At 44.8% G+C, this 22,524-nt stretch overlaps 1 protein-coding gene across 3 annotated transcripts in view; it reads left to right on the top strand.

The window, feature by feature from the left end:
* The first annotated feature begins 397 nt into the window (after positions 1 to 397).
* The window catches only part of LOC137378431 (CD83 antigen-like), a 49,739-nt gene continuing 27,612 nt past the window's right edge, over positions 398 to 22,524 (top strand). For 2 of the 3 annotated variants that reach the window (XM_068048760.1, XM_068048762.1), the window contains exons 1-2: positions 444 to 831; positions 7,456 to 7,616. In XM_068048760.1, the coding sequence (XP_067904861.1) occupies positions 813 to 831; positions 7,456 to 7,616 (180 nt within the window). In that variant the 5' untranslated portion in view covers positions 444 to 812. Of the gene's footprint in view, positions 832 to 7,455; positions 7,617 to 22,524 lie in introns of all 3 variants that reach the window. The other variant, XM_068048761.1, reaches the window with a different exon arrangement.

Genomic DNA, 22,524 nt, shown 5'->3' on the forward strand with positions numbered 1-22,524 from the left:
AGTAGTCCACTCAATTGTATTAAAAAAAACTGGCTCACTGTCACTGTCTCATTAGCAATAAATGCCGGTCTTGCCAGAGATACTCACATCCTGTAAATGACTTTTTTTTTAAAAACGTTGCGTTATCAGTTATGTGGAGAAACTGGGATTGTTCTCCTTACAGCAGAGAGAGTAAAGAGGAGATTTCATAAAGGTGTTCAAAATGCACGAAGGGTTTTGATTAAGTAAATAAGGAGGAAGTGTTTTCAGTGGCAGACTGCTCAGTAGACAGAGGATACTGATTTAAGGCGATTGGCATAAAAACCAAAAGTGAGAATTTGATTACGCAGCTAGTTGTGATCTGGAATACACTGCCTGAAAGGGTGGAAGTAGATTTAATAGTAACTTTCGAAAAGGAATTGGATAAATAACGAAAAAGGAAAATAACTCCCTGTCAATGGGGAAAGGCTAGAGGAGTGAGACAGATTAATAGGTCAATCAAAGAGGCTGAATGGCCTCCTTCTGAGATCCTATGTTTTCTATCATAACTGTAATAGGCCACGTTCTCTGACAACTTCTTCTCCATGTTTTCAGCTCTTGTGAACAGCAGAGGACAACAGACTGCACTGCATTCCCTCCCCTTCCATTTCTAAGCTAACAAGGGATGGGCACTGAGTGCTGGCCTTTTCAGCGACGCCCACATTCTGAAAGTGAATATAAAAGTTCTGCTGCCAGGGTTTTGAGGTATGTCGTGAGAACTGTGACCAGTAAAGATCATTCCGAGCTCAGCCTGTCACAGGAAGTTTCATGAATTGAAACAGAGAAAGGCAAGCATGAAGTGGGGACAGCAGGGTGAGTGGACTCTTCAGTTCGGATGTGCTGTGTTAATGCTCATTCTACTACATTCCAGTGATATTCCAGGGGTCAGAGTTAAACAGTTGAGGTTTGTCCAGTGTAATATTTACCTCCAGGACTTTGACAGCCTCTATGTGCCTTTGTGAGATTTGCTTGTCAAACAGAGATAGTCATGTTGGGTCTGTCCAGCGTGTTTGGCTAGGCTGATGAAGAGTCACGTTATTATATCCCTTTGGGATCTCCCTGTGCTGAGTGAGCTTTCATAGCTGGTTTTTCCCGTGTCAGCTAATACATCAAATTGTCAATCACAGGATTATTAGGTGCTGTGTCTTCAGGGACACCTGCTTCAAGTGTTGCAGTAAGCGTGACTCTGGGTGAATTAAAACAATTACCTGCTTTGTTAGAAATACAAGGGGGCGGCTCCGTCTGTAAAAATAACAAGTGTTAATGAGCACACCATCATTAAGGTACAAATTAGCCAGTGGATGAAGAGATACGCTGACACACTCGTAGTCTCTGAATCATAACTTACAGCCAATGTCCCAGACTCCTCCATCACCATTCCTGAGTACGTCCTGTCCCACCGGCAGGACAGACTCACCAGAGGTGGCAGCACAGCGGTAGACAGTAAGCAGACAGTTACCCTGGGAATCCTCAACATCAACCCCGGACCCCATGAGGTCTCATGATATCAGGTCAAATATGGGCAAGGAATCCTCCTGCTGATTACCACCTGCTGCTCTCCCCCGCACCCGCCACCCCCCACCTCCTCAGCTGATGAGTCAGTCAGTACTCCTCCATGTTGAACACCACTGGGAGGAAGCACTGAGGTTGGCAAGGGTGCAGAATGTACTCTTGATGGGGAACTTCAATGTCCATCACCAAGAGTGGCTCGGTAGCACCACTACTGACCGAGCTGGCTGAGTCCTAAAGGGCATAGCTGCTAGACTGGGTCTGCGGCAGGTGGTGAAGGAACCAACAAAAGGGAAAAACATACTTGACTCAGCCTCACCAATCTACCTGTCACAGATGCATCTGTCCATGACAGTACTGGTAGGAGTGACCACCGCAAAGTCCTTGTGGAGACAAAGTCCCATCTTCACATTGAGGATACTCTCCATCGTGTTGTGTGGCACTACCACTGTGCTAAATCGGATAGATTTCGAACAGATCTAGCAATGCAAAACTGGGCATCCATGAGGCTCTGTGGGCCATCAGCAGCAGTATTGTACTCAACCACAATCTGTAACCTCATGGCCCAGCATATCCCCCAGTCTAACTTACCATCAAGCTGGGGATCAACCCTGGTTCAATGAGGAGTGCAGGAGGGCATGCCAGGAGCAGCAACAGGCATACCTCAAAATGAGGTGTCACCCAGGTGAAGCTACAAACCAGGACTACTTATATGCCAAACAGTGTAAGCAGCATGCGATAGACAGAGCTAAACGATCCCATAACCAATGGATCAGATCTAAGCTCTGCAGTCCTGTCACATCCAGCCATGAATGGTGGTGGACAATTAAACTAACTGGAGAAAGTGGCTCCACAAATATCCCCATCCTCAATGATGGGGGAGCCCAGCACATCAGAGCGAAAGATAAGGCTGAAGCATTTGCAACAATCTTCAGCCAGAAGTGCCGAATTGATGATTCATCTCAACCTCCTGAAGTCCCCAGCATCACAGATGCTAGTTTTCAGACAATTCGATTCAGTCCACGTGATATCAAGAAATGACTGGAGGCACTGGATACTGCAAAGGCTATGGGCCCTGACAATATTCTGACAATAGTGCTGAAGACCTGTGCACCAGAACTTGCTGCGCCCCTAGCCAAGCTGTTCCAGTACAGCTACAACACTGGCATCTACCCTGCAATGTGGAAAATTGCCCCGGTATGTCCTGTACACATAAAGCAGGGAAAATACAACTGGGTCAATTTCCACCCCATCAGTCTACTCTCAATCATCAGCAAAGTGATGGAAGGTGTCATCAACAGTGCTGACAAGCGGCACTTGCTTAGCAATAACCTGCTCAGTGACGCTCAGTTGGGTGCTGCCAGGGCCACTCAGTTCCTGACCTCATTACAGCCTTGGTTCAAACATGGACAAAAGAGCTGAACTCAATAAGTGAGGTAAGAGTGACAGCCCTTGACATCAAGGCAGCATTTAACCCAGTATGGCATCAAGGAGCCCTAGCAAAACTGGAGTCAATGAGAATCTGGGGGAAACTCTCCACTGGTTAGAATCGTACCTAGCACAAAGGAAGATGGTTGTGGTTGTTTGAGGTCAACCATCTCAGCTCCAGGACATCACTGTATGTGTTCCTCAGGGTAGTGTCCTAGGCCCAACCATCTTAAGCTGCTTCATCAATGACCTTCCTTCAATCATAAGGTCAGAAGTGGGGATGTTCGCTGATGATTGCACAATGTTCAGCACCATTCGCTACTCCTCAGATACTGAAGCAGTCCGTGTAGAAATTCAGCAAGACCTGGACAATATCCAGGCTTGGGCTGATAAGTGGCAAATAACATTCACACCACACAAGTGCCAGGCAATGACCATCTCCAACAAGAGAGAATATAACCATCTCCCCTTGACATTCAACAGCATTACCATCGCTGAATCCCCCACTATCAACATCCTGGGGGTTACCATTGACCAGAAACTGAACTGAAGTAGCCATATAAATACCGTGGCTACAAGAGCAGGTCAGAGGCCAGGAATCCTGCGGCGAGTAACTTACCTCCTGACTCCCCAAAGCCTGTCCAACATCTACAAGGCACAAGTCAGGAGTCTGATGGAATATTCTCCACTTGCCTGGATGAGTGCAACTCCGACACTCAAGAAGTTCAACACTATCCAGGACAAAGCAGCCCACTTGATTGGCACCCCATCCACAAACATTCACTCCCTCCACCACCTACGCACAGTAGCAGCAGTGTGTACCATCTACAAGATGCACAGCAGCAATGCACCAAGGCTCCTTAGACAGTACCGTCCAAACCTGCGACCTCTGCCAACTAGAAGGACAAGGGCAGCAAATTCATGGGAACACCATCACCTGCAAGTTCCACTTCAATCCACACTCCATCCGAACTTGAAACTATATCGCCGTTCCTTCCCTGTCGCTGCGTCAAAATCCTGTCAACAGCACTGTGGGTATACCTACCCCGCAAGGACTCCAGCAGTTCAAGAAGGCAGCTCACCACCACCTTCTCAAGGGCAAGGGCCTAGCCAGCATTGCCCACATCCCATGAATGAATAAAAAAAAATTTAAATTAATATTTTCAGATCTCCAGAACTTGCTGGTCAATTTATATTAATCTACCTTTTTCTTAATACAATTAACATCTCATCCTTAGCCTCCCTGATATTTTTAAAAACATGCTGGGTTTGCACATTAAACTCGCTACAGGAAGTTTGGGCCTTTCTAATGATATGATATTTGATACTGCAATGCCAATCAACCTCTCCTGACACAGAAATTGAGCAATTTAAACTGTTCAATCTCATTCCTTCAGATAGTAAATTGTGCTTAAAGGTTTTAAAAATGTCAAATTTTTATTTTTTTCTTAATCCAATCTTTCTTTCCCTATCTTTATTTCTCTTTCTGTACCCGATTTAAATCAAATTTACCCTATTCCCTTCTCAGTTATTCCTCACTGTAGGTCCCATAATTCACTGAGATCTCAGATGTCCTAGTCACAGCTTTATTCCGAACATACGAACATACAAATTAGGAGCAGGAGTAGGCCACTCGGCCCTTTGAGCTGCTCCACCATTCAATTACTCCATAGCTGAACAGATAACTCCACATTTCCACTTACCCCCGATAAGCTTCCACCCCCTAACTTATCAAGAATCTATCGACCTCTGCCTCAAAAATATTCAAAGACTCTGCTTCCACCGACTTTTGAGGAAGAGAATTCCGAAGACTCACGACCGTCTGAGAGAAAACATTTCTCCTCATCTGTCTTAAATGGGTGACCCCTTATTTTTAAACAGTGACCCCTAGTTCTAGATTCTCCCACAAGGGGAAATATCCTTTCAACATCCACTCTGTCAAGACCCCTCAGGATCTTATATGTTTCAATCAAGTCATCTCTTACTCTTCTAAATTCCAGTGGATACAAGCCTAGCCTGTCCAATTTTGCTTCGTAAGACAACCTGCCCATTCCAGGTAATAGTCTCGTAAACCTTCTCTGTACTGCACATTTCCATCCTTCCTCAAATAAGGAGACCAATACTGTTCACAGTACTCTAGATGTGGTTTCACCAATGCCTTGCATAGCTGAAGCATAACCTCCCTACTTTTGTATTCATTCCCATCACAATAAACGATCACATTTTATTAGCTTTCCTAATTGTGTGCTGTACCTGTATAGTAACCTTTTGTGATTCATGCACTAGGACACCCAGATCCCTCTGCATCTCAGAGCTCTGCAATCTCTCACCATTTAGATTATATACTTCTTTTTTATTCTATCTGGCAAAGTGGACAATTACATACTTTCCCACATCATATTCCATTTGTGAGGTCTTTTCCCACTCACTTAACCTATCTATATCCCTTTGTAGCCTCCTTATATCCTCTTCACAAGTTACTTTCCCACCTATTTTTTTGTCATCAGCAAATTTAGCAACCATACCTTCAGTCCCTTCATCTAAGTCATTTATATAAATTGTAAAAAGTTGAGGCCCCAGCACAGATCCCTGCAGCACACCACTCGTTACATCTTGCCAACCAGAAAATGACCCATTTATGCCTACTCTCTGTTTCCTGTTATCTAACCAATCTTCTATCCATGCCAATATGTTACCCCCTACACCATGAGTTTTTATTTTCTGATATAACCTTTGATGTGGCACCTTATCAGATGCCTTCTGGAAATCTAAGTACAATACACCCACCAGTTCCCCTTTATCCACAGTACATGTAACTCCCTCAAAGAACTCCAATAAATTGGTGAAACATGATTTCCCTTTCACAAAACCATGTTGATTCTGCTGATTATCTTGAAATTTTCTGAATGCCCTGCTATAACATCTTTAATAATAGCTTCTAACATTTTCCCGAAGACAGATGTTAAGCTAACTGGCCTGTAGTTTCCTGCTTTCTGTCTCCCTCCCTTTTTGAATAAAGTAGTTGCATTCGCTATTTTCCGATCTCACGGAACCTTCCCCGAATCTAGGAAAATTAAAACTAACGCATCAACTACCTCACTAGCCATTTCGTTTAACACCCTAGGAAGAAGTCCATCAGGATCCGGGGACTTGTCAGCCCACAGCTCCAACAATTTGTTCGGTACCACTTCCCTGGTGATTGTAATTTTCTTGAGTTCCTCTCTGCCTTCCATTTCCTGACTTACAGCTGATACCTTTCTCTCTTGCCTTATCTCTACTCCTTGATTTACCATATCTTCCCAAATTTGACCCCTTGCCCCCACTATTCAGTTTAAAACTCTCTCTACTTCCCTAGCTATGCGCCTCACTAGAATACCGGCCCCAGCATGGTTCAGAAGTAGACTGTCCCAATGGTACAGCCACCACTTTCCCCGGTACTGGTGCCAGTGCCACACAAACCGGAACCCACTTCTACCACACCAGTCTTTGAGCCACGCATTAATTTCGCTAATCTTATTTGCCCTCTGCCAATTTGCATGTGGTTCAGGTAATAATCCAGAGATTATTACCTTTGAGGTTCTGCTTCTTAATTTGGTGCCTAGTTCCTCATACTGACTATACAGAACCTCTTTCCTAGTCCTATCTATGTCATTGATGCCCACGTGGACCACAACAACTGGATCCTCCCCCTCCCACTGTAGGTTCCTCTCCAGCCCTAAGTAGATGTCCTGAACCCTGGCACCGGGCAAGCAACACAGTCGTCTGGACTCTCGCTCTTTGCTGCAGAGAACAGTGTCAATCCTCCTAACTATACTGTCCCGTACTACCACTGCATTCCTTCCTCTTTCATGGCATTTTACAGGGCAAAACAATTTCGAGCTGAAGATTGCAAGACAATGTCTAACTAATAGCACATCCACTGAGAAGCCCAGTTCCAGCAACATTGGGCCCATTGTGTGAGGGTTTGCCCACCAGTGAAAGATTCACACAAGGACAAAGCCCCAGCCTCATAATCACCTCCATGCCCCTGTGCATAAAGGCAGGGAGGAACCATGCTGAAAGCTGCCAGCTCTGATTCTTGCTCCATGCCAACTCAATTCATCTCTGGTGGCTGCTGTTTGAGCCTCAGAAGCCCTGTTGTGAGGAAAGGGAAACACCAAGCAGGGGTCCTACTTTTGGTGACTGCCTCAGTGACATCCGACTGCAAGTACATGGAGAAAGGGAATGAGAAGTGTCACGATGCCTCACATGGTCAAATGGCTGCAGCCACTCCCTGCCTAGATTCACAACAGAGTGAGTGCAGCCAGCCTCTGCTGAACTGCATCCCAGAAGGAGTCCTCCACTCTTTAACACTGTGACCTAGTGAGGCAGCATCAGGGAGCTGACACCTGTTTGTGTTGTTAGGACAGAGACGGGGGAGGGAGGGAGTGGAACTGGCAGGTGGCTGAGTAGGCACTCGAATTATCTCGAGCTGACGTTGTTCTCTCTTGTTGTCCACAGAGCTCATTCACCAGTGGACAGTGGTCTTCTTACTCTGGCTCACACCAGCCGTCTCCTCAGTAATGACTACAATAACAGCCCAGTGCACAGACACAGCCACATTACCCTGCACAGCCATGAGACAGGAACGGTATACTTACCGAGCTGTCAGCTGGTACAAGGTAGGTACTGCTAGAGGTGTCAAATGGGAAGGGTTGGTTGGAGAGAGTGGTGTAGGCGGAGGCGGCAGGCAGTGACAACAGTCTACTTGGAGTGTTGGTGAGTGACAATCATCTAGTCAGAGTGTCAGAGTATTGGTGAGTAACAATGATGCAGTTGGCATGTTGGTGATAGACAGCAGTGTCACTGATTGTTCCAAAATGAAATGTTTTAAAGAGCAGGTTTCTCATGACTGACATTGGGATTAGAACTTGTGTCTGGGAGAATGGTTCTCTCAGGATCGGGTGAGGGGGTGTCAGGGTCGGGTGAGAGGGTGTCAGGACCGGGTGAGGGGGGTGTCAGGACCGGGTGAGGTGGGGGGGGGGGGTCAGGATCGGGTGCAGTGGTCTCTGAGTCAGGTCAGGAGATTGGGATTGGGTCAGGACTAGTGATGCTGAATTACCATAAGTGAACAAAGGCTCAGTAGAATTAGGCTAGTTTCTGATTTCCTGTAAACAGAAAAATAAACTTCAGACCAGAAACCACAAAGTGGAGACAGCTCCAACAGGAAGTCAGCACTGAATTTTGAAGAATTGAAACTTAAAAGTATTTTGTTTCAATTCAGACTAAAGCCATCACATTCCTCTCAAACAGGAGCATTGCCTCAGGCCACACCATCTGTCATAGAGAGACTTTTGGTTCCTGATTATATAGACAGAGACACTGAAGGCAGCTTCAGGCTGCTGAGGTCCAGACACCCAGCAGTAACAATGGGCTGCCTGTCCCAAAGAAGGATTTAATCTACAGAGGCCTTTCCATGACATACACCATGGCTGCAGCTGCCCTCTGAGGCTCATCCGTAAGACACACAAGTATTATACCAACCCCCAGAGTCATTAACAACACGCTGTCTTCAGAGCCAGATGGTCACTCTGATAATGATGCATATGTACAGTTGGGCTGAGGGGTTAGGCACCTCCAATCAGGACCACTGCTGTTCATGTGACCTTGTTACTTTCATTCACTTATTCTCTGCATGCATTGGCTAATTGAATGTATGGGATGTTGAGGGTGTGTTTTTGAGTGTATAGGATGTTGAGGGTGTGTTTCTGAGTGTGTAGGATGTTGAGGGTGTGTTTTTTAGAGTATAGGAGAGTATAGGATGTTGAGGGTGTGTTTTTGAGTGTATCGGATGTTGAGGGTGTGTTTCTGAGTGTGTAGGATGTTGAGGGTGTGCTTTTGAGTGTATCGGATGTTGAGGGTGTGTTTCTGAGTGTGTAGGATGTTGAGGGTGTGTTTTTGAGTGTATAGGATGTTGAGGGTGTGTTTCTGAGTGTGTAGGATGTTGAGGGTGTGTTTTTGAGAGTATAGGATGTTGAGGGTGTGTTTTTGAGTGTATAGGATGTTGAGGGTGTGTTTTTGAGTGTATGGGATGTTGAGAGTGTGTTTTTGAGTGTATAGGATGTTGAGGATGTGTTTCTGAGTGTGTAGGATGTTGAGGGTGTGTTTTTGAGAGTATAGGAGAGTATAGGATGTTGAGGGTGTGTTTTTGAGTGTATAGGATGTTGAGGGTGTGTTTTTTAGAGTATAGGAGAGTATAGGATGTTGAGGGAGTGTTTTTGAGTGTATAGGATGTTGAGGGGGTGTGTTTGAGTATTCAGGATGTTGAGGTTGTGTTTTTCAGAGTATGGGAGTTGAGGGGGTGTTTTTGAGTGTTTGGGATCTTGAGGGTATGTTTCTGAGTGCATGGGGTGTTGAGGGTATGCTTTTGAGAGTATAGGATGTTGAGGGTATGTTTGGATATTGAGGGCGTGTTTTTGATTGTATGGGATGTTGAGGGTGTGTTTTTGAGTATTTGTGACGTTGAGGTGAATGTTTTGCGTATTTGGGATACTGAGGGTGTGTTTTTGTATTTTTGGGTTTTGAGGGTATGTTTGCATATTTGGGATGTTGAAGGTGTGTTTTTGAGTGTATGGGATGTTGGGAGTGCTTTTTTAAAAATTGTATGGGATGTTGAGGGTATGTTTGAGTATTTGGGATGTTGAGGGTGTATTTTTAAGTGTATGGATTTTGAGGGTGTGTTTTTGAGTATATGGGATGTTGAGGGTGTGTTTTTGAGTGTATGGGTGTTGAGGGTGTGTTTTTGAGTGTAAGGGATGTTGAGGGTGTGTTTTTGAGTGTATGGGATGTTGAGGGGGTGTTTTTGAGTGTAAGGGATGTTGAGGGTGTGTTTTTGAGTGTATGGATGTTGAGGGTGTGTTTTTGAGTGTATGGGTGTTGAGGGTGTGTTTTGAGTGTATGGGTGTTGAGGGTGTGTTTTGAGTGTATGGGTGTTGGGGGTGTGTTTTTGAGTGTATGGATGTTGAGGGTGTGTTTTTGAGTGTATGGGTGTTGAGGGTGTGTTTTGAGTGTATGGGTGTTGAGGGTGTGTTTTGAGTGTATGGGTGTTGGGGGTGTGTTTTTGAGTGTATGGGATGTTGAGGGTGTGTTTTTGAGTGTATGGATGTTGAGAGTGTGTTTTTGAGTGTATGGGTGTTGAGGGTGTGTTTTGAGTGTATGGGTGTTGAGGGTGTGTTTTGAGTGTATGGGATGTTGAGGGGGTGTTTTTGAGTGTAAGGGATGTTGAGGGTGTGTTTTTGAGTGTATGGATGTTGAGGGTGTGTTTTTGAGTGTATGGGTGTTGAGGGTGTGTTTTGAGTGTATGGGTGTTGAGGGTGTGTTTTGAGTGTATGGGTGTTGGGGGTGTGTTTTTGAGTGTATGGGATGTTGAGGGTGTGTTTTTGAGTGTATGGATGTTGAGAGTGTGTTTTTGAGTGTATGGGATGTTGAGGGTGTGTTTTGAGTGTATGGGTGTTGAGGGTGTGTTTTGAGTGTATGGGTGTTGGGGGTGTGTATTTGAGTGTATGGGATGTTGAGGGGGTGTTTTGAGTGTATGGGTGTTGAGGGTGTGTTTTGAGTGTATGGGTGTTGGGGGTGTGTTTTTGAGTGTATGGGATGTTGAGGGTGTGTTTTTGAGTGTATGGATGTTGAGAGTGTGTTTTTGAGTGTATGGGATGTTGAGGGTGTGTTTTGAGTGTATGGGTGTTGAGGGTGTGTTTTGAGTGTATGGGTGTTGGGGGTGTGTATTTGAGTGTATGGGATGTTGAGGGGGTGTTTTGAGTGTATGGGATGTTGAGGGTGTGTTTTTGAGTGTATGGGTGTTGGGGGTGTGTATTTGAGTGTATGGGATGTTGAGGGGGTGTTTTGAGTGTATGGGTGTTGAGGGTGTGTTTTGAGTGTATGGGTGTTGGGGGTGTGTTTTTGAGTGTATGGGATGTTGAGGGGGTGTTTTGAGTGTATGGGTGTTGAGGGTGTGTTTTGAGTGTATGGGTGTTGGGGGTGTGTTTTTGAGTGTATGGGATGTTGAGGGTGTGTTTTTGAGTGTATGGATGTTGAGAGTGTGTTTTTGAGTGTATGGGATGTTGAGGGTGTGTTTTGAGTGTATGGGTGTTGAGGGTGTGTTTTGAGTGTATGGGTGTTGGGGGTGTGTATTTGAGTGTATGGGATGTTGAGGGGGTGTTTTGAGTGTATGGGATGTTGAGGGTGTGTTTTTGAGTGTATGGGATGTTGAGGGTGTGTTTTGAGTGTATGGGTGTTGAGGGTGTGTTTTGAGTGTATGGGTGTTGGGGGTGTGTTTTTGAGTGTATGGGATGTTGAGGGGGTGTTTTGAGTGTATGGGATGTTGAGGGTGTGTTTTTGAGTGTATGGGATGTTGAAGGGGTGTTTTTGAGCGTATGGGTGTTGAGGGGGTATTTTTGAGTGTATGGGATGTTGAGGGTGTGTTTTTGAGTGTATGGGATGTTGAGGGTGTGTTTTTGAGTGTATGGGTTTTGAGGGTGTGTTTTGAGTGTATGGGTGTTGGGGGTGTGTTTTTGAGTGTATGGATGTTGAGAGTGTGTTTTTGAGTGTATGGGATGTTGAGGGGGTATTTTTGAGTGTATGGGTGTTGAGGGTGTGTTTTTGAGTATATGGGATAGAAACATATAAACATAGACCATTTGTGGCACTGAAGGAGGCCATTCAGCCCATCATGGCGGTGACAGCTGAGAAAGAGGTATCCAGCCTGATCCTATTTCCAGTTCTTGGTTCTGGCTCTGTTCGTTATGGCACATCAGTACAATAATGACAGGGATTCTGTAGTTAACGGAGTAGACAGGCAGTTCTGCAGCCGCAGACGTGATTCCGCTCTGGCACCAAGGTCCAGGATGTCACTTAGCAGTTACAGAGCACTCTGAGGGGGGAGGACAGAGGTTGTGGTCCATATCGGTACCACCTACATAGGGAGAAAGAGGGCTTAGTCCTGCAGGCAGAGGGAGCTAGGAAGGAGACGAGCAAGCAGAAATTCAAAGGTTGTAATCTTCGGATTGCTCCTGGTACCATGCGCTAGTGAGTATAGAAATAGGAGAGAATGCATGGCTGGTGCAGGAGGGAGGGTTTTAGACTCCTGGAACATTGAGATCAAATCTGGGGAAGATGGGACTTGTACAGGCCAGACAGTTGCATCTGAACAAAGCCAGGAATACTGTCCTCACAGGGCAGTTTGCTGGTGCCACTAGGGAGGATTTAAACTAACTTGGCAGGGGCTTAGAACAAGAAGGGAGTAACAAGGCGCACAAAGGATTGGGACAGTCAGCTGGCAGTAAAGTAAGAAATATTAAGATATTAGGTGTGGTCAGAGTAAGAGAGAATACAGTTAAGTTCTAAATTCGGTTTCCTGTGCATGTATGTGAATGCGCCAAGTATGCTGAACTGCAGGTGCAGATAGCCAAGTGAAAATATGATGTTGGGGTGATAATGGAGACCTGGCTCAAGAAAGGGCAGGACTCAGGACCAAATATTCCTGGATACAAGGTGTTTAGGAAAGCTAGGGGAAGAAGGAAAGGGGGAGGGGTAGCTGTAATGAATAAGGAGAATGTTATGGTGGTGAAGAGAGAGGATGACCTTGAGGGATCAGGGACAACATCGATTTGGTTAGAGTTAAGGAACAATAGAGGTGCAATTACACTACTGGGTGTATTCTATAGAACACCAACTCATGGGAAAGATATAGAGGAGCAAATCAGCAAGGAAATTACAGAGCAGTACGAGAATGATGGCATAGTTATAATGCAGGACTTTAATTACATTCATATAAACTGGGATAGAAATAGTGTAAAGTTCAGGAGAACTTTCTACATCAGTATGTTCCCAGTCCAACGAGGAAGGAGGCATTGCTGCATCTGGTTCTCAGGAATGAGGTGGGTCAAATTAATCAAGTGTTGGTTGGGGAACATTTTTGACCATAGCATCATAAGGTTTAGATTAGCTATGGAAAAGGACAAGGACCAATCTAGAGTAAAGATAATTAATCAGGGAGGGCTAGTTTCAATGGTGTGAGAATAGGTCTGGCCCAGGTAAACAGGAATCAGTGATTGGCAGGCAAAACTGTAACTGAACAATGCACTACCTTTAAAGAAGAGATAGTACGGGTACAGTCAAGGTACATTCCCACAAAGGGGAAAGGTCAGGTAAACAGATCCAGAGCTCCCTGGATGACACAAGAGTTAGAGTCCAAGGTGAAGCAGAAAAAGGGTGCATATGACAGATGTCAGGTGATAAATACAAGTTAGAACCAGGCTGAATACAGAAATTTCAGAGGCAAAGTAAAAAAGGAAATAAGAGAAGCAAAGAGAGTGTGAGAAGAGATTGGCAGCTAACATAAAAGGGAATGCTAAGGTCTTCTATAGGCATATAAATAGCAAAAGGATGGTAAAAAGAGGAGTAGGGCCTATTAGGGACAAAAAGGGGATCTATGCACAGAGGTTGAAGGCGTGGCTGAGGTACGAAATGAGTACTTTGCATCCGTCTTTACCAAGGGAGAAAAAGCTGCCATAGTGCAAGCTGATAAGTCACCGGGACCAGATCAGATGCATCCGAGGAAACTGAGGGAAGTAAGGGAGCAAATTGTGGAGGTACTGGCTATAATCTTCCAATCCTCCTTAGATATAGGAATAGTGCCAGAGGACTGGAGAATTGCAAATGTTACACCTTTGTTCAAAAAAAGGTGTAAGGATAACCTCAGCAACTACAGAAACTATAATCTGGGACAAAATTAACAGTCAGTTGGACAAGTGTGAATTAATTAAGAAAAGACAGCATGGATTTGTTAAAGGCAAATTGAGTTTTTTGATGAGGTAATAGAGAGGGTTAGAGAAGCAGAGTTAATGTTTCGGGTCAGTGACCCTTCTTCGGAACTGCCACAGATGCTGCCAGACCTGCTGAGTAGATCCAGCATTTCTTGTTTCTATTTCAGATTTCCAGCGTCCGCAGTATTTTGCTTTTATAATAGAGAGGGTTGATGAGGGTATTGCGGATGATAAGGTAACATGGACTTCCAAGAGGCATCTGATAAAGTGCTACATAATTGGCTTGTCAGCAAAGTTGAAGCCCATGGAATAAAAAGGACATTAGCAGCATGGATACAAAGTTGGCTGAGTGACAGGAAACAGAGAATAGTTGTGAATGGTTGTTTTTCAGACTGGAGGAATGAAGTGGGATTCCCCAGGGGTCAGTGTTAGGATCATTGCTTTCCTTGATTGATATTAATGACCTAGACCTGAGTGTATAGGGATTAATTTGAAAATTTACCGATGACACAAAACGTGGAAGTACTGAGAACTGAGAGGAGGATAGTGATAGACTTCAAGAGAACATAGACAGGCTGTTGGAATGGGAGAACACATGTCTGATGATATTTAATGCAGAGAAGTGTGAAGTGATAGAATTTGGTAGGAAGAACATTGAGAGGCAATATAAAATAAAGGATACAATTCTAAAGCAGGAGCAGGAAATGAGAGACCTCAGGGTAGATATGCCCATATCATTGACGGTGGCAGGACAGGTTGTGAGAGTGGCTAAACAGGTATCCAGGGCTTTATAAATAAAGGCATAGAGTACAAAAGCAAGGATGTATGACAAACCTTTAGAAAACACTGGTTGACTTCAAATGGAGTATTGTGACCAATTCTGGACATATAAGGAAGTAAGTGAAGTCTTTAGAGAGAGTGCAGAAAAGATTTAAGAGAATAGATTCAGGGATGAGAGTCTTCAGTTACGTGGAAACATTTGAGAAGCTGGGGTTGTTCTCCTTAGAGAAGAGAAGGTTGAGAAGAGATTTCCAAGAGCTGTTCAAAATGATCTAAACAGGGGTCGAAACAGAGCAGATTGGGAGAAACTGTTCCCAATGGCGAAGAGTCGAGAATCCAAGGGCACCTATTTACATGACATGAGGAAAAAAAATGTTTATGCATCGAGTGGTTAGGATCTGGAATGCACTGTCTGAGTGTGTGGTGGAAGCAGATTCAGTGAGTGTTTAGGATCTGGAATGCACTGTCTGAGTGTGTGCTGGAGGCAGGTTCAGTGAGTGTTTAGGATCTGGAATGCACTGACTGGGAGTGCGGAGGAGGCAGGTTCAGTGAGTGTTTAGGATCAGGAACGCACTGCCTGAGAGTGTGGTGGAGGCAGGTTCAGTGAGTGTTTAGGATCTGGAACGCACTGTGAGAGTGTGGTGGAGGCAGGCTCAGTGAGTGTTTAGGATCTGGAATGCACTGTCCGAGAGTGAGGTGGAGGCAGGTTGAATGAGAATTTAGGATCTGGAACGCAGTGTCAGAGAGTGTGGTGAAGGTAGGTTCAGTGAGTGTTTAGGGTCTGGAACGCACAGACTGGGTGTCTGGTGGAGGCAGGTTCAGTGAGTGTTTAGGATCAGGAACGCACTGCCTGAGAGTGTGGTGGAGGCAGGTTCAGTGAGTGTTTAGGATCTGGAACGCACTGTGAGAGTGTGGTGGAGGCAGGCTCAGTGAGTGTTTAGGATCTGGAATGCACTGTCCGAGAGTGAGGTGGAGGCAGGTTGAATGAGAATTTAGGATCTGGAACGCAGTGTCAGAGAGTGTGGTGAAGGTAGGTTCAGTGAGTGTTTAGGGTCTGGAACGCACAGACTGGGTGTCTGGTGGAGGCAGGTTCAGTGAATGTTTAGGATCTGGAACGCACTGTCGGAGAGTGCGGTGAAGGCAGGTTCAGTGAGTGTTTATGGTCCGGAATGCACCGTCTGAGAGTACGGTGGAGGCAGGTTCAGTGAGTGTTTATGGTCCGGAATGCACTGTCTGAGAGTGTGGTGGAGGCAGGTTCAGTGAGTGTTTCGGATCTGGAATGCACTGTCTGAGTGTGTGGTTTAGGCAGGTTCAGTGAGTGTTTAGGATCTGGAATGCACTGTCTGAGAGTGTGGTGGAGGCAGGTTCAGTGAGTGTTTAGGATCTGGAATGCACTGTCTGAGAGTGTGGTGGAGGCAGGTTCAGTGAGTGTTTAGGATCTGGAACGCACTGTCTGAGAGTGTGTTGGAAGCAGGTTCAGTGAGTGTTTAGGATCTGGAACGCACTGTCGGAGAGTGCGGTGGAGGCAGGTTCAGTGTGTGTTTAGGATCTGGAACGCACTGTCTGAGAGTGTGGTGGAGGCAGGTTCAGTGAGTGTTTCGGATCTGGAATGCACTGTCTGAGTGTGTGGTTTAGGCAGGTTCAGTGAGTGTTTAGGATCTGGAATGCACTGTCTGAGTGTGTGGTTTAGGCAGGTTCAGTGAGTGTTTCGGATCTGGAACGCACTGTCTGAGAGTGTGTTGGAAGCAGGTTCAGTGAGTGTTTAGGATCTGGAATGCACTGTCTGAGAGTGTGTTGGAAGCAGGTTCAGTGAGTGTTTAGGATCTGGAATGCACTGTCTGAGAGTGTGGTGGAGGCAGGTTCAGTGAGTGTTTAGGATCTGGAATGCACTGTCTGAGAGTGTGGTGGAGGCAGGTTCAGTGAGTGTTTAGGATCTGGAATGCACTGTCTGAGAGTGTGGTGGAGGCAGGTTCAGTGAGTGTTTAGGATCTGGAACGCACTGTCTGAGAGTGTGTTGGAAGCAGGTTCAGTGAGTGTTTAGGATCTGGAACGCACTGTCGGAGAGTGCGGTGGAGGCAGGTTCAGTGTGTGTTTAGGATCTGGAACGCACTGTCTGAGAGTGTGGTGGAGGCAGGTTCAGTGAGTGTTTCGGATCTGGAATGCACTGTCTGAGTGTGTGGTTTAGGCAGGTTCAGTGAGTGTTTAGGATCTGGAATGCACTGTCTGAGTGTGTGGTTTAGGCAGGTTCAGTGAGTGTTTCGGATCTGGAACGCACTGTCTGAGAGTGTGTTGGAAGCAGGTTCAGTGAGTGTTTCGGATCTGGAATGCACTGTCTGAGAGTGTGTTGGAAGCAGGTTCAGTGAGTGTTTAGGATCTGGAATGCACTGTCTGAGAGTGTGGTGGAGGCAGGTTCAGTGAGTGTTTCGGATCTGGAATGCACTGTCTGAGAGTGTGGTGGAAGCAGGTTCAGTGAGTGTTTCGGATCTGGAATGCACTGTCTGAGAGTGTGGTGGAAGCAGGTTCAGTGAGTGTTTCGGATCTGGAACGCACTATCTGAGAGTGTGTTGGAAGCAGGTTCAGTGAGTGTTTAGGATCTGGATTGCACTGTCTGAGAGTGTGGTGGAAGCAGGTTCAGTGAGTGTTTCGGATCTGGAATGCACTGTCTGAGAGTGTGGTGGAGGCAGGTTCAGTGAGTGTTTAGGATCTGGAATGCACTGTCTGAGAGTGTGGTGGAGGCAGGTTCAGTGAGTGTTTAGGATCTGGAATGCACTGTCTGAGAGTGTGGTGGAGGCAGGTTCAGTGAGTGTTTAGGATCTGGAATGCACTGTCTGAGAGTGTGGTGGAGGCAGGTTCAGTGAGTGTTTAGGATCTGGAACGCACTGTCTGAGAGTGTGGTGGAGGCAGGTTCAGTGAGTGTTTAGGATCTGGAATACACTGTCTGAGAGTGTGGTGGAGGCAGGTTCAGTGAGTGTTTAGGATCTGGAATGCACTGTCTGAGAGTGTGTTGGAAGCAGGTTCAGTGAGTGTTTAGGATCTGGAACGCACTGTCTGAGAGTGTGGTGGAGGCAGGTTCAGTGAGTGTTTCGGATCTGGAATGCACTGTCTGAGTGTGTGGTTTAGGCAGGTTCAGTGAGTTTTTAGGATCTGGAACGCACTGTCTGAGAGTGTGGTGGAGGCAGGTTCAGTGAGTGTTTCGGATCTGGAATGCACTGTCTGAGTGTGTGGTTTAGGCAGGTTCAGTGAGTTTTTAGGATCTGGAACGCACTGTCTGAGAGTGTGTTGGAAGCAGGTTCAGTGAGTGTTTAGGATCTGGAACGCACTGTCTGAGAGTGTGGTGGAGGCAGGTTCAGTGAGTTTTTAGGATCTGGAACGCACTGTCTGAGAGTGTGGTGGAGGCAGGTTCAGTGAGTGTTTCGGATCTGGAATGCACTGTCTGAGTGTGTGGTTTAGGCAGGTTCAGTGAGTGTTTCGGATCTGGAATGCACTGTCTGAGAGTGTGGTGGAGGCAGGTTCAGTGAGTGTTTCGGATCTGGAATGCACTGTCTGAGAGTGTGGTGGAGGCAGGTTCAGTGAGTGTTTCGGATCTGGAATGCACTGTCTGAGTGTGTGGTTTAGGCAGGTTCAGTGAGTTTTTAGGATCTGGAACGCACTGTCTGAGAGTGTGTTGGAAGCAGGTTCAGTGAGTGTTTAGGATCTGGAACGCACTGTCTGAGAGTGTGGTGGAGGCTGTTTCAATCATGGCCTTCAAATGGGAATTGGATAATGACACAGTGAAAAAAAATTTGCACAGCTGTAGAGAAAAGGCAGGACAGTGGGACTAGGTAAGTTGCTCTTGCCGAGATCTCGCACAGGCACAATGGGCCGAATGGCCTCCTTCTGTGCTGTAATCATTTTGTGATTCTATATCCAAGTACTTACTAAATGTGATGAGGGTTTCTGCCTCTACCATCCTTACAGGCAGTGAATTTCAGTACCATCCGCCTCTCGGTGAATAAAGTTCAACTCAACTCCTGTCAAATCCTTCTAACAATTACTTTAAATCTGTGCCTCCTGTTTACTGACCACTCTGCCAATGGAAATAGTTCTTCCTATCCCTTCTATCCAGGCCCCTTTAATTTCACACGCCAAAATTAAATCTCCCCTCAGCCTTCTCCATTCCACAACCCCAGCCTATCCAATTTAAAATTCTCCATTCCGGGCAACACAATATACCCTGTCATGCTAGACCCCCACGTGCCAAGAATGAGGCTCATTAATTTTGTCATGAATATTGATTTTAAACTGTTTCTGGAGCGAGAAAATGCCTTGTTAAACAGATCAGCCATGGCTGGAAAAGACATTTGCATATTAACAGACAGTGCTTGGAAGGACAAAGGACCATTCCCTGACACATTCAAACCACAATGGTCCTTGATCACCAGGTATTGTGTGTAAGAGGAGCATTCCAGAGACTGCTAAGGTGCTACAATCCAGGACTGGTGAGATCAGCTGGTCACATGACTGCTCCAGGTTTTTTTTTAACTTGCCACAGAAATTTTGAAAGACTGTCCTGGACTGTGAAGATCTCTCCTGTCTGCTCCCACCTCTTTCTCACAAGCCACAGATGACACATGAACCCCAAGAGAGAAAAGTCTCCTACAGAGGACAAGGTTTAAGAAGAATACTGGGCCCCAATGAAAAGCAAGATCTACCTACAATCAACGCCTCTGAGCTTGAAGAACCATAACAAAAACTCTTCAGATATTGCCTCAAACCTTTCCACTTTATTTTCTTCTGCTCTTTTCTGTCTCTATTTGCATGTGTGTATCACGTATGTATGCTAGCGTGGACGTGTTGTGTATGCATAGTCAATCGAATTTGAGTTTAAGTTCAAGTTTAATAAATTTCAACTTTTCTTCTTTAAACCGAAGAAAACCTGTTTGTGCTGGTTTTTTGTCTTCTAATTGGAAAGCGGTGAACAAGGATTCACCAAAGGAGAGCTAAAAACAGTGTGTTTAATAATAAAACCCTGTTACAGTAAGACCAAGTGAAGGCTGAAAGGGAACCCTAGACCTTCTTCTCACCTGGTCATAACAACCCCCTCTAGTGTGATCACATTCTGTAATGTGGTGACCAGATCTGTACATAGTCCGCTAGCTGTTGTATAACTAGCAATTTATACTCCCTTCCTAACAGCACTGTTGGTGTGCCTACTCCCCATGGACTGCAGCGGTTCCAGAAGGCAGCTCACCACCACCTTCTTAAGGGTAATTAGGGATGGGCAATAAATGGTGGCCCGGCCAGCGATGCCCACATCCCATGAACGTATAAAAAAAAGTTCCATCATAACATCCCTGCTCTTATACTCTAGGCCTTGGCCAATAAAGGAAAATATCCTGTGTATCTTCTTAACCACCTTACCTACCTGCCCAGCTACCTTCAGGAATCTGTAGACATGCACTCCAAGGCCCTCTGTTCCTCTACGCTTCTCAGTGTCCGACCATTTATTGTGTATTCCCTTGCCTTGTTTGACCTCCCCAAATGCCTTACCTCACACTTCTTCGGATTGGATTCCATTTGCCACTTTTCCGTCCATCTGGCCAGTCCATTGATATCTTCCTGCAGTCTGCAGCTTTCTTCCTCACCATCAGCACACGGCCAATTTTCATATCATCTGCAAATTTCTTAATCATGCCCTCTACGTTGAAGTCTGGATCATTGATATGTACCATGAAACAGCAAGGCATACAATACTGAGCCCTGCAGAACTCCACTGGAAACAGCCTTCCAGTCACAATCCTAACTCAACATGCAAAAAGCCCAACAAGGGAAGATTCACTATTGGATCTAATAATGGGGAATAAACCAGATAAGAGAAGTAAAAGAAGGGAAATATCTCGACAATAGTGACCGCAATATAATATGCTTAAAGATGATAAAAAAAGGACATAATTATGACCAAAAACATGTTAATAGATTGAAGAAAAGATGATTTTGAGGGGCTGAGAATAAAACTTGGAAAAATAAAATGGGCAACTATATTGACAAACAATGATGTAGAGCAACAATGGGAAACATTTCAAATGGTGTTCAACAGAGAGCAGGAGAAATATATTCCACTTAAAGGCAAGAGCAAACTAAACATTAGTGGAACTCCATGGATGAATAAAGGCATAAGGGAACAAGTGAGGGTTGGGAAAGAGGTATACATGAAATACATACACAACTAGAGGAGTGCATGATAAGAGAGAATATGAAGAGATTAGGAGAGAAGTCAAAAAACAATTCCGAAGGCAAAGAGGAATTATTAAATTAAATTGTCAGGGAATATAAAAAAGTAAAATATTTTACAGGAACATCAATAAAAAAGGAAGATGGGATGTGATAGGACCATTAAGGGATAGAATAATACCACAAGTAATGATATGGAGATGGCAGAAATATTAAATAATTATTTTGCTTCTGTATTTACCGGGAGATAGAACAGGCAGAAATGACTTTGAATGATGAGATAGGTAATGAGATAAGTACATTTAAAATAAAAAAGATGTATTGAATAAACTAATCAAAATCAAAGAGGATAAAACCCCTGGTCTAGATGGATTGCATCCATGCATTTTAAAAGAATCTAGGGAAGGGATAGTAGAAGCATTACTGCACATATTTCATAATTCATTCGAGAAATGTGTAGTGCCTGAGGACTGGCAGATAGCGAACATATTCTCTATATTTAAGAAGGGGGACAGAACATACACAGGGAATTATAGCTTAACATCGGTGGGAGGAAAAATAATGGAATCCCTACTAAAGGGAAGAATAGAAGAACATCTGGAAAAGAAAAATACAATACTGGATATTCAGCATGGATTTCAAAGGGGAAAATCGTGCTTGACCAAACTTATCGAATTTTTTGAGAAGGCAACAGAGAGTAGACAATAGATGCAGCAGATATGATTTGTCTGGATTTTCAAAAGGCCTTCTATAAGGTGCCCCATAATAGCCTAATTAATAAGGTCAGAGAATGCGGAGTCAGGGACACGTGGCAGAACGAATTGCTAGCTAGCTTCAAGACAGAAAACAGAATGTGGGAGTAAAAGGTAGTTATTCAGAGTGGTAGAAGGTGGGAAGTGGTGTTCCACAAGGATCAGTGCTGGGAACACTGCTGTTCATAATTTACATTAACCATTTAGACTTTGGAATCAAAAACACAATTTCTAAATTTGCAGATAACACCAACTTTGGGGGGTGGTGATGGGGATGGTCAATACTGAGGCGGACTCCAATAAATTACAGGAGGACATCAATAAACTGAAGAATGGGCAAATAATGGGCAAATGAAGTTCAACGCAGATAAATGTGAAGTAGTACATTTTGGTAGGAAGAGTAGGGAGGTCATTTATTATTTGGAAGACATGTGTTTAGGTGGGGTAGAGGAGCAAAAGGGTTCATGGAGAGTAAATACACCAAGCACTCAAAGTTGTGCCACACGTTAGCAAGGCCATTAAAAAAAAGCAAACCAACCACTAGGCTTTATTTCCAGCTGGATATAATTTAAAGTAGGGAAGTTATGCTAAACCTGCATCAAACCTTGATTAGACCACACTTAGAATACTGTGTGCAAGTCTGGTCAACATATTATAAAAGGATATGAAGGCACTGGAGAGGGTGAAAAGAAGATTAACAAGGATGATACCAGAAACGCGTGGCTATGTATATTTGGAAAGGATGAACAGGCTGTGTCTCTTCTCTTGAAAAAGGAAGGCAGAGAAGTGACCTAACAGAGAGCTTCCAAACTATGAAAGATTTTGATAAAGAATGTTTCCACTTGTGGGAAAGAACATAACTAGACACCATCAATATAAAATAATTGCCAAGAAATCGTATGGAGAATTTAGAAGAAATTTCTTCACCCAAAGAGTGGTGAGAATGTGGAACTCACTACCACAGGAAGTGGTTGAAGTGAATAGTATAGATTTCTTTAAGGGGAGGCTAGACAAGCATATGAGGC

Source organism: Heterodontus francisci, chromosome 16 (assembly GCF_036365525.1).
Source record: "Heterodontus francisci isolate sHetFra1 chromosome 16, sHetFra1.hap1, whole genome shotgun sequence".
Classification (NCBI taxonomy): Eukaryota; Metazoa; Chordata; class Chondrichthyes; order Heterodontiformes; family Heterodontidae; genus Heterodontus; species Heterodontus francisci.